The sequence below is a fragment of the Zootermopsis nevadensis genome, unplaced genomic scaffold (genome assembly GCF_977971745.1).
Source record: "Zootermopsis nevadensis isolate Lab colony 2312 unplaced genomic scaffold, Znev_1.0 Znev_ptg000002l, whole genome shotgun sequence".
In the NCBI taxonomy this organism is placed as follows: Eukaryota; Metazoa; Arthropoda; class Insecta; order Blattodea; family Termopsidae; genus Zootermopsis; species Zootermopsis nevadensis.
Genome location: NW_028259134.1, coordinates 19,151,586 through 19,164,374, shown reverse-complemented (window position 1 = coordinate 19,164,374; position 12,789 = coordinate 19,151,586). Strand labels below are relative to the sequence as shown.

The window sequence follows — 12,789 nt, the reverse complement described above, 5'->3', positions numbered from 1 at the left end:
TTCATCCGGTTCCTGCGTTTATAAAATGTGAAAGCTCATCACCACGTTCACTAAAGCTATTATATGGGTCCTATCCTGTCACCTGTACAACCCACTTCAGATACCCACACCCTGTTTATAATATACGGGATTAAAATAACGGATGTTTCGTTGTGAAGTGCCGCGTATTTAATTCTGGTAATTATAGATAGGAAACGAACCTACATATACGTGAGAGGATAGATTTGTGATTACAGAGTTTTGTAAGCCCAAATGGCTAGTTATCAACTTTCTTGAAAAATTAATATAAGAATACGTAGGAAAATAATATCCCGTTATTGTCAGCTCACTAATATGTAAACACATAATAAAGACGCGTGTATCTACGCGTGGCATCATACAGGCCTATTTCGTATATACATACAACCTTCGTTTTCTATCGGTATTTAACGAAACCCAAGATAAAGTATGATGTTTCAGGAAATCTAAAACGCAGAGGGGGGGAACATTGTTTGGTTTCTAGTGTAGTTCATGTCATACAATGCACTTTTTGTTTTGATACAATTCAACCCATAGTTCTGGAACTTAAGAAGTAAGTACTGGTGTGTAGATTAGCAGAATTTCTTCGACAAACTTCCTTTCATTTACTCAATATGCAATAGCAATAATAACAAACTGCTGCGATAATAATAATGATAATTTAATTAAATTCATAATCTTCTATTATATATATTATAAAAATTTGTGATTCCTCGTTGTCTTCAAGAAATGACGTCATCAACAATGTCAACTATAAACAAACTCGGCATTGTTGTGGAACACAACAATGCCGATTACAACACAACAATGCCGAGTAAACAAATAACGCTTCACTACCAAGCCAGTCGCATTATCACTGCTACAGAAGCAGCACGTCGCATTATTAAAAATTGACTGACAGTTGGCCTAAAACATCAGAAAAGTGAAAGAAGTTATCAACTATTTGAAGTACCAAATCCAACTGCAACAAGGTAAAGTGATACTAATAATCCTACTCATATATACTCTATATATTACGATTACGAAAACTATTATGATCGATTTTAAGACGAAGATTTGCAAGGGTGGGGTTGGACGTAGAAAGTTGACTGACCAAGAACAATTGTCCTCTGAATAGCGACGTAGGAACTTAAAAACCTGACCTATCTAACAAATAAAGAAAACCGAAGGGAAATCCACATTGATAAACGTAGGAAAACGTATTCAATAAAAACAGAAGAGGAAAAAGCAGACGAAGATTTGTAAGGGTGGGGCTGGACGTAGAAAGTTGACTGACCAATAACAGTTGGCCTCTGAACATCGACGTAAAGAAGTATAATATCAGATAGAGACAGCGGGGTTAGTTTAGTGTGTTACTTAAGATTTTGAAACACAACTAACCCTCCCCCGAAGGGGGGTTATTTAAGTTTTTAAAACGCAACCAACTCCCCCGAATGGGGGTTGGTCAAGTGTTTTAACCCCCCATTCCAGTTTAGTTTCTTACACAAGATTTTAAAACGCAACCAACCCCCCGAGGAGCTCCGAAAGGAGCGCCCTGCTCTAGTAATAATAAAAATTACAACACCATGCAGCTGACAATAGTAATCAATAACTGTCCATTGTTCATTGGGGTGGTGTAGTTGTTTTCCAGAACCTTGCCCCATTGCTACACTGATTTATCATTCTGATTGAAACTAATGTAAAAACCAAGCAACGAAGTATTTGGGGCGGACGGAGTCTTGCAGCTGTTTTGCTGCGTGGGAACGTTCAGCTAGTGTGAGAGAGTTTGTGTCGGTTGTTCGGTGCAACTTACGGCCGCACGGCATTGACGCCCCGTGGGATGACCTCGAATGATTCCTCTTATTCGATGGGCTACTGATCCGATTCCCAAGCCATAATGTTTCACATTTTTCGCAGTTTTCTTAGTTGCTCCTAATGAATGCTGAGCAGTAGCTGCAAAAAGTTCTTGACGACTTTCTTGGATTTCATTTATTTATTTCATTCAATTCTCTCTTCCTCTTTCCTTCGTTTCTCTTGTCTCCTGTTTCTCTTTCCCTCTGTCGTTTATTATGTCTTCAACATTCCTTATTCAGCGCTGCATGGCCAGACGCAAAATAACAGTTAAATTTCCCAAAAATAAATATGACGACGTTAAGATCAATGTTAAGTGTAATTTGTATCAATGTCTCTGCAAAAAAATAAATAAATGAAATAAAAATAAGAATTAAAAAATTGCAGGGTTACATACATAATAATAACCACATTACAAACGATCCGATCTGTAGTGATCTTAATGCTGTGGTTTTAATTTCCAGTTTATATTTTAAATGCCGTATTACACAACGAATGGAAGAGGCAGTCATGCAATACGTCACTGGCTACCCAAAGGCCGCTGTAATGTGCTTTAATTTCGGATACAGTTTAGGAATTCTGTTTCTGCAGAGACTTGGCAAATTCGTCAGCATCTCCCGTGCTGCAATTTACGGTCCGTAAAGTAAATAGTTCTGATTTTGTCATCAGATGTCAGACTTCAACAGCAATTAGCGTTTAATAGTAATATTTGTTCGCAATAGATGTCAGCATCTCCCGTGCTGCAATTTACCGTCTGTAAAGTAAATAGTTCTGATTTTGTCATTAGATGTCAGACTTCAACAGCACCACACGTTCAATAGTAATATTTGTTCGCAATAGATGTCAGCATCTCCCGTGCTGCAATTTACGGTCCGTAAAGTAAATAGTTCTGATTTTGTCATCAGATGTCAGACTTCAACAGCACCACACGTTCAGTAGTAATATTTGTTCGCAACAGATGTCAGCATCTCCCGTGCTGCAATTTACCGTCTGTAAAGTAAATAGGTCTGATTTTGTCATTAGATGCCAGATTTCAACAGCACCTAGCGTTCAATAGTAATATTTGTTCGCAATAGATGTCATCATCTCCCGTGCTGCAATTTACGGTCCGTAAAGTAAATAGTTCTGATTTTGTCATCAGATGTCAGACTTCAACAGCACCACACGTTCAGTAGTAATATTTGTTCGCAATAGATGTCAGCATCTCCCGTGCTGCAATTTACGGTCCGTAAAGTAAATAGTTCTGATTTTGTCATCAGATGTCAGACTTCAACAGCACCACACGTTCAGTAGTAATATTTGTTCGCAACAGATGTCAGCATCTCCCGTGCTGCAATTTACGGTCCGTAAAGTAAATAGTTCTGATTTTGTTATCAGATGTCAGATTTCAACAGCACCACACGTTCAATAGTAATATTTGTTCGCAACAGATGTCAGCATCTCCCGTGCTGCAATTTACGGTCCGTAAAGTAAATAGTTCTGATTTTGTCATCAGATGTCAGACTTCAACAGCACCACACGTTCAGTAGTAATATTTGTTCGCAACAGATGTCAGCATCTCCCGTGCTGCAATTTACGGTCCGTAAAGTAAATAGTTCTGATTTTGTCATCAGATGCCAGTCTTCAGCAGTAGTATATGTCCATAGACTTTAGCCTGTTGTCGACAGATGGCAAAATTTCTGGTGGTGCATTTTATAGCCCATATCATTTATCATTTTCCTCTTGTGACAGTGGTGATGTTTGTTAATAGATGTCAGCATCTCTCTAGCTGTAATTAATAGTTTGTAAATTAGTTCTGCTTCTCTCAACAGATGTCAGACTTCAACAGCTACGCTTCTGTCAAGTTTCTTAGTTCTCGATAGATGTCAGGAATCTTCAGTTTGCATTTTATGGCTTTCTCAAGTATAAGGATTCCTTGCGTAACAGATATCATTAGTAATGTTTGTTGTCACCAGATGTTAGCAGTCGGAATGTACGTCTTCTTTAATTCACGTCCATTAGATTAGTTGTCTCTCAACAGATGGCAGTACCTTTTTAGGCACGTCGTACTTTAGTTAGGTGTGTTTGACTTCGTTCGTCGGTAGAATTCAGTAGGTGAGCTTCTGTTTGCGTGTCCACAGTAGCCCTACTGGTTGTGACACTGTATGAACTTGCTTAGGATTTGTTAAGTTGTGTTACCTGTGCGCTTCACTGCGTGTCAAATACAAATCTAAACTATGCGATTTCATCTTTTAAATGTTGGCATTTTGTAGATTTATGGAAGTAAAGAGTCTGCAGCAAAGTTTGTAGAGGTTAAATGAGGAATTTTATAAAATGAGGTATAAGCAGTATATTTAGAAAGGGTATTTTCTAAGTGACACTGCTTGTTTTTGGTCTTAATTAGAATTAGAATTTTTTATGTGCTACAGATTCTTCATACTACAAGTCAGTGATGTGGAACATGTCATACTACGAATACAGAGTAAATACGAATACAGTAGCAGTACAAATTTAATGTTGTAGTTATTGCAGCTATTTACATAACGATTTACAATTTAATAAATTTCAAGTTAAGTAAATTATTTTACAGAGTGGAATTTATACATAATGCATCATCTGTTTCAAAGTGTAATATATGTTTAAAAAAGGGAATGAACAGTAGTGTATCAAAGAAATAATTTGTTTTGTCCAGTACAATGGAAAACGGAGCAAGTATAAATAATGTTTCTTTGGAAGACAACGAAATGAGTGTTGATAATTTTTCACCCAGAGTCAGCCAAAGTTCTAGTTTGATATTGAGTAATACTTTTCAAACTGAGCGGAGTAACTTCCCACTGAGAGCAGAGATACACAGTGGCAATAAATATTCGAGAATTATAATGGCTAGTGAACATAAGAGGTGCGTTTTTAAAAGCAAGACTGAAGGGGGAATGCAGGAGGTCCCAGAATGTGAGGTGCCTTCTGATGGTGAACAAGAAACGATAGACCAAGCACAGCGTATAGAAAGACATTTCAGTACACGTTTTGGAACCCATATTGAGCACATCAGTGAAAATAAGAGAAGAAAATTTGAGAGTAAGTACTTCAAATGCAATTATTTTCATAAATTTATCTAAGTATTTTCATAATATTATGTGAAAACAACTGCAACTATATATCAGAATTCGTCATTTAGTTTGGTTATTTCAGTAGAAGAATTCAAATTAGTATTTATTTGTGTTTCATGGATTGAATTTCTCAATATTATGCAGCACAACATGATATAAGGAAAGTAAACTAAATTTAAAGCATCAGTTATTACTGTCCTCACAACTGAGATGCTGAACTTATTTTGAGGATAATATATTCAACATGTGTTTTCCAAATTAACCAGTTACAACTATGATACATGTATCTTAAAGGTGTGTCTTATATTTAATTATCTTGTAAACGTGGCAGGGAACCTTTTAGTTTCACGAAAGGCAGGATATTTGTTGACTAGCTGAGCAACTATTACATAGACTCAATTATCTGTACAATACAGTGACCAGTTACTTGCCTCTTTTACCTCCGTGGTGTGTTAATAGAGGTGTGCTGTTTACCATCATATATCTGTTGTTGTACTGTCACATTTAAAACAAATACCTTTTGCTCATATTTGAAGGTTTTTGTATTTTTGCAAGAAGTCAAAACACAGTGGAAGGTCAGGTTATATTTAATTATTTTTGTTTTATTTAATTTGAGTGTGTTTGTGTTGGATGTCGTAAGCATCAGTAGAACCCATGTATTAGCAGAATTTTGGTGGAAAATGATGTGTGTGTACTGAAAGAGGCTGAAGTTCATGGTTACACTTTCATAATGTTCTTGAATTCATTGTTTTGTTACAAACAGTATGGCACGTGTTTGCATGAAGCCACCTTCCCTTGTGGCTACATCTGTAATTGTTATTATCTAAATATGAGAAAATGTATTTGTTTTATGTTCACTAGTATATCTATAAATACATGTGTGTAAATAGTGTAATGTATGAACACTGTGTAAGTAAAAGTAACAGGTTACTTCCTTGTAAGGATGTACCTTTTTCTTCTTTGTATGTACATGTGACGATGTTTATGCTTGTATAAGATTTTGTTCCCACGAAAATAGTATTTTAATCTCTTTTTTCTCAAGTTCCAAAATCTGGTACGTCAGTGAACACAAAGACAGTAAAGAGAGCGGGTCCATACCTTTTGGGCCCAATACTGGGGAATTCCCCTGTCAGAAGTATTGTCCAGTGTTTAGCCAGGAGACATGGGACTGATAACTTCTACACATTAAAGGTGGGTATTTCCCCCCCTCTCCCTCCCAATGTTAGTCGTCACAGTCCTGAGGCAGTTCTGTCTACCACTCTTTTATAACCAGTTTCTCTTAGGATTAATATTATTGTCTAATCTGTTTATTCATATTCAGAACTGTCATTTTCCAATAAATCTTCCCAACAAAACTATGCATGCTTTTTTTTCTTCCAGCCAAGGTAAGTGTCCAGCACATTGTAATTTACAAAATATCACTAGGTGACCTGCGTAAGTTTTGAAATACCTTATCATGTAATATCCTAAATTTCCCAGTAACTTGATCAGTTTTATATCTGAGTATTTGGCAGAGAACTTTTTTTTCTGTTTGTAATTTTTGTTAGTGTCAGAATCAGATATCACATTTCACATGTCAACATTATTTCTGGGGCTTGGTGATGTGGTGTGATTTACACTAGGCTGCAGTGCCCCAGTACAGGGTTGAGAAAGTAGTAACTAGATACGGGTGAGTGTAGCTATTTGTTGATGTGATGCTAATTCCAAGGTACTGGAATTTCAGGTCTTAACATTGAAGGATGCCGAAGAAGAGACTCAGGATGATCGGCAGGGAAAGATGTTGCTTCACACTGAGTACTCGCTCCTCTCACTTCTTCACAATCAAGATGGAGTCATTCATCATCATGGATTCTTTAAAGTAATTTGTTTGTCTCAGTATAATTAGTGAGGCATCTTATGACTCCATTTTCAGTCCACTGTCTTTTGTGTGTCTACTCTTTCTAGTTTCTGTTTCAAGTCTTCCCTCACTTTCTTTCCCCACGTTTTCCTTGATCTCTCAAATAATTTGTATTAAGCACTGTCATTTTTTATGTTTTCATACATTCTTTCCACTTCTTTTGATATGTACAAGATTTTGCATGCCATCACTTTCAGAGTTTTCTTGACTTCACAAGTACTGAAGGGTTTATATTTTACTATGGTATGTTCAGAAAGAAATGCAACCAGTGGAAGAAATTACTTAACAGAAACTGTTAAAAGTGGTGGCCATTGTATTCCCTGCATAAATATGGGGATACCTGATGAATCACAACTTTAAAAAGTTAGTATTTTTGCTGAATAATACACACTTTATAAAGCTGTGATTCATCAGGTATGTTTAGTCAGTGGTTGTGTCTCTTTTTGAACATATTATATAATATGGACTTGTTATGATTCAGGATAGTGCATTTGAGGAACATCAGACAGAAAATGGCAGCCTTCTGTACACTGGCCGAATGAAGCAGAGACTGTGCCTTGTTTTGGACTGCCTATGTGCGCATGACTTCAGCTCCCACAGTACAGACCTCCTGAACCTCCAGCACTACGTCATACGGGAGAAAAAACTAAGCGAGAAGGAGAGTATCGTTATATTCTACGACACAGTTCGAGTAGTCGACAGCTTGCACAAGGTAAAGTCAGCTTGTTAAGAGTCAGCTGAGTTGCCTGATCTTGTCACACCATCCTCCTGAATGAATAGTGAGAAAGAAATTTAGTATGTGTATTGATAGCCAGGATAAGTAATTCAGTATAGTGTCTAGGCTTGTGGGATGAATGATTACAGTTTGATTATGGCAGCGCAGGACTCTCTCTTATCACTACTACATACAGACTGGCTCCGGAGTCAATCCACCCACCTACTCATTGGGTGCTGGGATTCTTTCCGTGGAGGTGAAGCTAGCCACTCATCTCCATCAAGTGTTAGGTTTAAGAATGTGTGGAACTATACCTCCAATCCTCCCTCTCCCCCCCCCCCTCTCTCTCTCTATATATATATATATATATATCTGCATGGCATGATGCATAATTAGTATATAGTGCACACTTCTCATCATTGTGAGTTAAGACTCTAAAATGTAATATTTAGATTTGATTAAGTGTATTATATACATTATACTTTGAATTCTTTATAGAGGAATATCGTCCATCGAGACCTGAAATTAGGTAACCTGGTGTTAAATCGCCGCACGCATCGTGTCACCATCACCAACTTTTGCTTGGGGAAGCACTTGGGTAGTGAGAATGACCTACTGAAGGACCAGCGAGGGTCTCCCGCGTATATTTCTCCTGATGTCCTGTGTGGAAAGCCTTACCTTGGTGAGTAATGCAGAGTGATAATGTCACAAAGTTCTCGTTTTAGGCCGTACTTCTTCTACCATGGTTACATTGTATAAGGAATGTGAATAACAACAATATTTCACTGTGGAGCAAGGCTCAAATGCCTGGTGTTATGCTGTGATCGAACATGAATAATGTCCTGAACTGTACAATTGTGCATTCAGGATCTGAACACTGAAGAGTGTTTGTATTCCTTTTTCTCTGTGGAAGGAATGAACGTTGTGGTGTGGGACTGAGTGTACAACAAGCATGACACTTCATTTCAGGCAAGCCATCAGACATGTGGGCACTGGGCGTGGTACTGTTCACTATGCTGTATGGCCAATTCCCATTCTATGACTCCAGTCCAACGCAACTGTTCAGCAAGATCAAAGCTGCTGATTACTCCATTCCAAGGAAAGTTATTTTATGTACGATGGCTTCTAGTGGAATTAGTTTCAGTATACTGCCTTCTGAATGTGCTGTGTTAACCTAGTTTCTTTTTATATGTGGACAGTTGTCGTAAAATAGCTTTTAGACATTTTCAGGTATTCTTTAAGGCGAAAGTATATTCCAATATTGAGTATATTTATTTTACACATACATAAGTTCCTTGTAATTTTAAATCTCTCATTGGTCTTGATATTAATTTGTTTCACATAAAAATGTATTGTTAACAGAGCTTATCATCAATATGGATTCAACATTTCATGATTTTACACAAGTACATTCAGATAGGAGGATGATAATGAACAAATTTTAAAGAAATAGGATATGAGGATGGTATTCATCTGGCCGAGGGTGGAGACGAGTGGTGGGTTCTTGTGAATATGGTAATGATCCTGCAGGTTTTATAAAAGATAACGAATCGTAGGTAATATAAAATCAGCAATGACTAGACGGCGTCATAACAGTCATAGGAGAACCTGTCTAATTGGCAACAAGGAAAAAGTTAGTGTCGTAATGTCATGTAGGACAATTGCTTGTTCTGATATGGTTTGTGTGTGTTTTCTCACAGTGATGGCAGAGTGTCTGAGAGTACAATAGCACTCATCCGTCAACTATTGATCCTGGAGCCTCAGAAGCGAATGACTGCATCTGAAGTGTTAGATTCCCTCATGGTCATTATTGCAAGCAGCAAGCTGGAGACAAACCCTGACAAACTCTTACAGGTATGTTACTACAGCATTTATTGTTGTTTCAGTTAGTTCTCTGTTGAAAGGAGAAAAGCTATTGTGTAGGCAGATTAAGCTGCACATTGATATTTATGTAAGAGGTGTCTTGACTTTAGCCATGTTCCAACTATCCTGAGGAATATGGTTTCATGTCATGCAGATTTGGGGATAGTAGCTTAAAATTGGCCATGGCTGTATCCTCATCCATTCAGAATCATCATTTACATCTTTTCATGTCTTGTCTGTTGCTATATAAATGCTCAGTTGATATAGCATTATGAAACAGATTAAACATATCAGGGCAACTAAAATATGGAATATTTATGTCATAACAGCCCTTTACAAGGCAGTGGGAGAAATTTTTGAAATAGGGACATTACCTTATATATGGGACACCATTCTGTAACAGTAGCTGCGAGGTTCTTTTGGACTGCTTTTCAGTGTGTTTGGATGTGCCATATCAGGGATGAAGCCAGCCAGACCACGGAGCTAACCATTCAGTTCTCTGTAGCTTGTCTCTATGGCTTTCATAGTTCTTGAGTGCTTAGACATAGGAGTAACTAGCTGTTGCTTTTCATTTAGATTGTACCTGACGTTGATGACTCAAAGGAAGATAAAAGTGAAGTTAAACAGTGCCTGCAGGAGGTGCCAGTAGCTGATAAATTGGAGGATTTCTGTCACAAAATAACACTACAGGTGACTATTAGAATGACTCAGTTATTATTGTATTCTTTGCATGGCATGCACAAAATGAATGTGTATGTGATCTGTCTACTTGTTTAAACTCTGGAACTACTGGTTGGAATTTGATGGTATGCCATTGGAGGCCTGGCCATCTGTCAGAGTCTTCCCACAAGCCATCCGTATCATCATCCCAGTTAATGCTACATAATCTGTGGATATGATATTTTGTCAAATAAGCAAAGTAACAGGAAACAACTTTGGCATGGAGAATGTTTGTGTTTGTGCTGCAGGAGCAGATTGAGAACGTGCAGCACATCAGACAGTCGATGATGGCCATGCAGTGCAACAGATGTGTGGGGCACATTCCGATGCAGAGGATTGGACAAGATGCCCGGGAGGTGACTGTGGAAGAGCTAGCTCAATATCAGCATTTGCTACCCCCAGTACAAATTGGTCAGCCATTCAGCGTGACATCTCAGCCGGCCTGGAGTGTCTCCTCTGGGGATACTCAGAGAGCCCAACCAGTCAACGATACTGGTAACACGGGTAGGGTAATGGTGCCTGTGGTGAGTTCTGGCATACATTCTCAACCTCATCATCATCATCCAGATGCATCTGTCCCTTTGTACCAGCCACAGTCCTCTCGAGGGGTGTCACAGCATACAAATGTCGACAGTTTTGTTCCGGGGTCACATTGTCATTCTAATGGGGGACTTACACACTGTGCTTTACATGGCGGTTGCCTTGCACACGGAGTCCGAAATCTGACAGCCGTGCAAACACAGGGTAATGGAGAACTGGGGCAGAATCATCTGAACTCTTCTGTGGTTAATCAAAGGAAGGTATGTGTTGTGGACGGCTGTGGTTATCAGCAGCAGTCCTATGGCAATGATGCACCTGGAAGCAGTACATCATGCAGAAGCAGGAGCAGTAATTCTCCCTCTAATCAAGTAGAGCCAGTTGTAACTTCTGTTGTTCTTTCAAACAGAGATACTACCACTCGACAACAGCAATTGGCATCATTTCTGTCATCTCTGGGGTTAACTTCTACAGTCACAATCCCACCTGTCCCATACATATGCAATTCACATCTCTCTCATCGGCATGAAATGCCAGGGCATGCCCCACAGCAAGCAGGATCAAGGAGCTTTAACTGTGCCAGAAACAGCGCTTCTGCGAGTCGGAATGCGGGTTCATCAGTTCAGCCTTTGCGACGTGCAAGAGATGGACCCAGTAGTTCTGTCCTGCAGAGTGTATCACAGATCAGACGAGGTGCTGCCAGGCACTGTACCATCTCACCACGTGTTCAGCATAACATTGTACAAAACCTGTCCTTGATCATTCAGTCTCGCCTTGAAGCCACTAACAATCAAACTACTGATGATGGCTCTAATGGAAGAGGAAGAAATTAATGGCATCTGGCAGTGTTGCATAGAGTTTATGATTGTACCTGTTTTCCCTTGTTCTGTGCATAAGAGGGTTTCTTTTAATAGATTGATATTTTATATGTTGGCTTTCTGGATTACAATCACTGTATGGATAACTGGGGGAGGGGGGGAGACTTGTTATGGGCTGAAGAGCTAGGATGTGATTCCTGGCAAGGGTTATTTTTTTGTTGCTGCAACAGTGACCAGTGGGCCCCATCTAGTCTCCTATCCGGTGTGTACTCAGAGGGTTCTTTCAAGGAGTGAGGAGCTGGTCACTCACCTCCATTCGGTGCCAAGAGTTAGAATGTGTGTTGCTGCACTCTATATATCTTCTTAGCATAATGCATAGATGCATGAAAACTTTGTATAGTGAACACGGGCTGGCAAAGTAATAGAAAGGTATAGAGTATTTGTGGAACTATTATATTTGCTGTATACTTAAAGGCTTTATTTTATATCACTGGAACTTGCTGAAATAACATCACTTGCCATACCCATCATTTTAGTCTTTTTTTATATTCTACAGTTATTACAGTGCATTATGTTGATTTTGGTGAAAACCTACAATTTTTGTACTTTAAAAAATGTTCATCAGTCACTTATATTTAAATGATGTGAGACATGTGGAAAGGGAAAAAGGAGCATAACTCAGAAAGGAGGATTTGCTGAACTCATATGAATTTTGTTTTGTGCAGCTAGCCGGCACATTTGTGCTAAATATTTAAAGTTACACATAGTATGTCAGCATATCACATGGCATTACCAAAAATATTATCTTTCATGGGCTGACTGCACCTGGTAGTCCACATATAGTTATGGCTGAAGAAAGTTTGTTGCTTTCACATTATTAAATACTATAAAATGTTAACTTTTCCTATAAGTTTTAAAACAATCCAAGAACTTCCTGATGAAGACCACTGCCATCTGTATTTAATCTCAATTACTCCAATCAGTCATTATGTATTTCAATATTGAGTTTACAGATGGCACTCTTATCATATTTCTACTATTTTGTACTTATCATTAGATCATCTGTGATCAGAAGATTGTAATGGAGTCTTGTTTGAAATGTGAAAAATGTGTGCTATAAAATATGTATTTATGGATCTTATCTTGTGCTGGGAGACTTTTTTTTCTGTAGTGCAAATAGTTCATTAAGAACTTCTATATGTTAAAATGTGGTTTTGTGTAGTGCAGATTATGACAAAGAACTTTTTAAGGAAGCAACCAAGAAGCCATGTCTTCTATAAGCAGATTGCAGTGTAGATCCAAATG

General features: G+C 38.4%; 1 protein-coding gene across 4 annotated transcripts; it reads left to right on the top strand.

Moving 5' to 3' along the window:
• Positions 1-876: 876 nt before the first annotated feature.
• On the top strand, positions 877-12,625 carry LOC110836303 (uncharacterized). 4 transcript variants are annotated; one of them, XM_022077390.2, is made up of 10 exons: positions 877-989; positions 4,520-4,902; positions 5,977-6,125; positions 6,658-6,792; positions 7,313-7,543; positions 8,045-8,228; positions 8,516-8,645; positions 9,247-9,400; positions 9,986-10,099; positions 10,378-12,625. In XM_022077390.2, exons 2-10 carry the CDS (start codon positions 4,524-4,526, stop codon positions 11,497-11,499), a joined length of 2,598 nt encoding a protein of 865 aa, XP_021933082.1. In that variant the 5' UTR covers positions 877-989; positions 4,520-4,523; the 3' UTR covers positions 11,500-12,625. The 4 variants fall into 4 exon arrangements, with proteins under 4 accessions (XP_021933082.1, XP_021933078.1, XP_021933081.1 ...); XM_022077386.2 differs by lacking the exon at positions 877-989 and adding an exon at positions 3,921-4,166; XM_022077389.2 differs by lacking the exon at positions 877-989 and adding an exon at positions 3,921-4,309.
• The last annotated feature ends 164 nt before the right edge of the window (positions 12,626-12,789 follow it).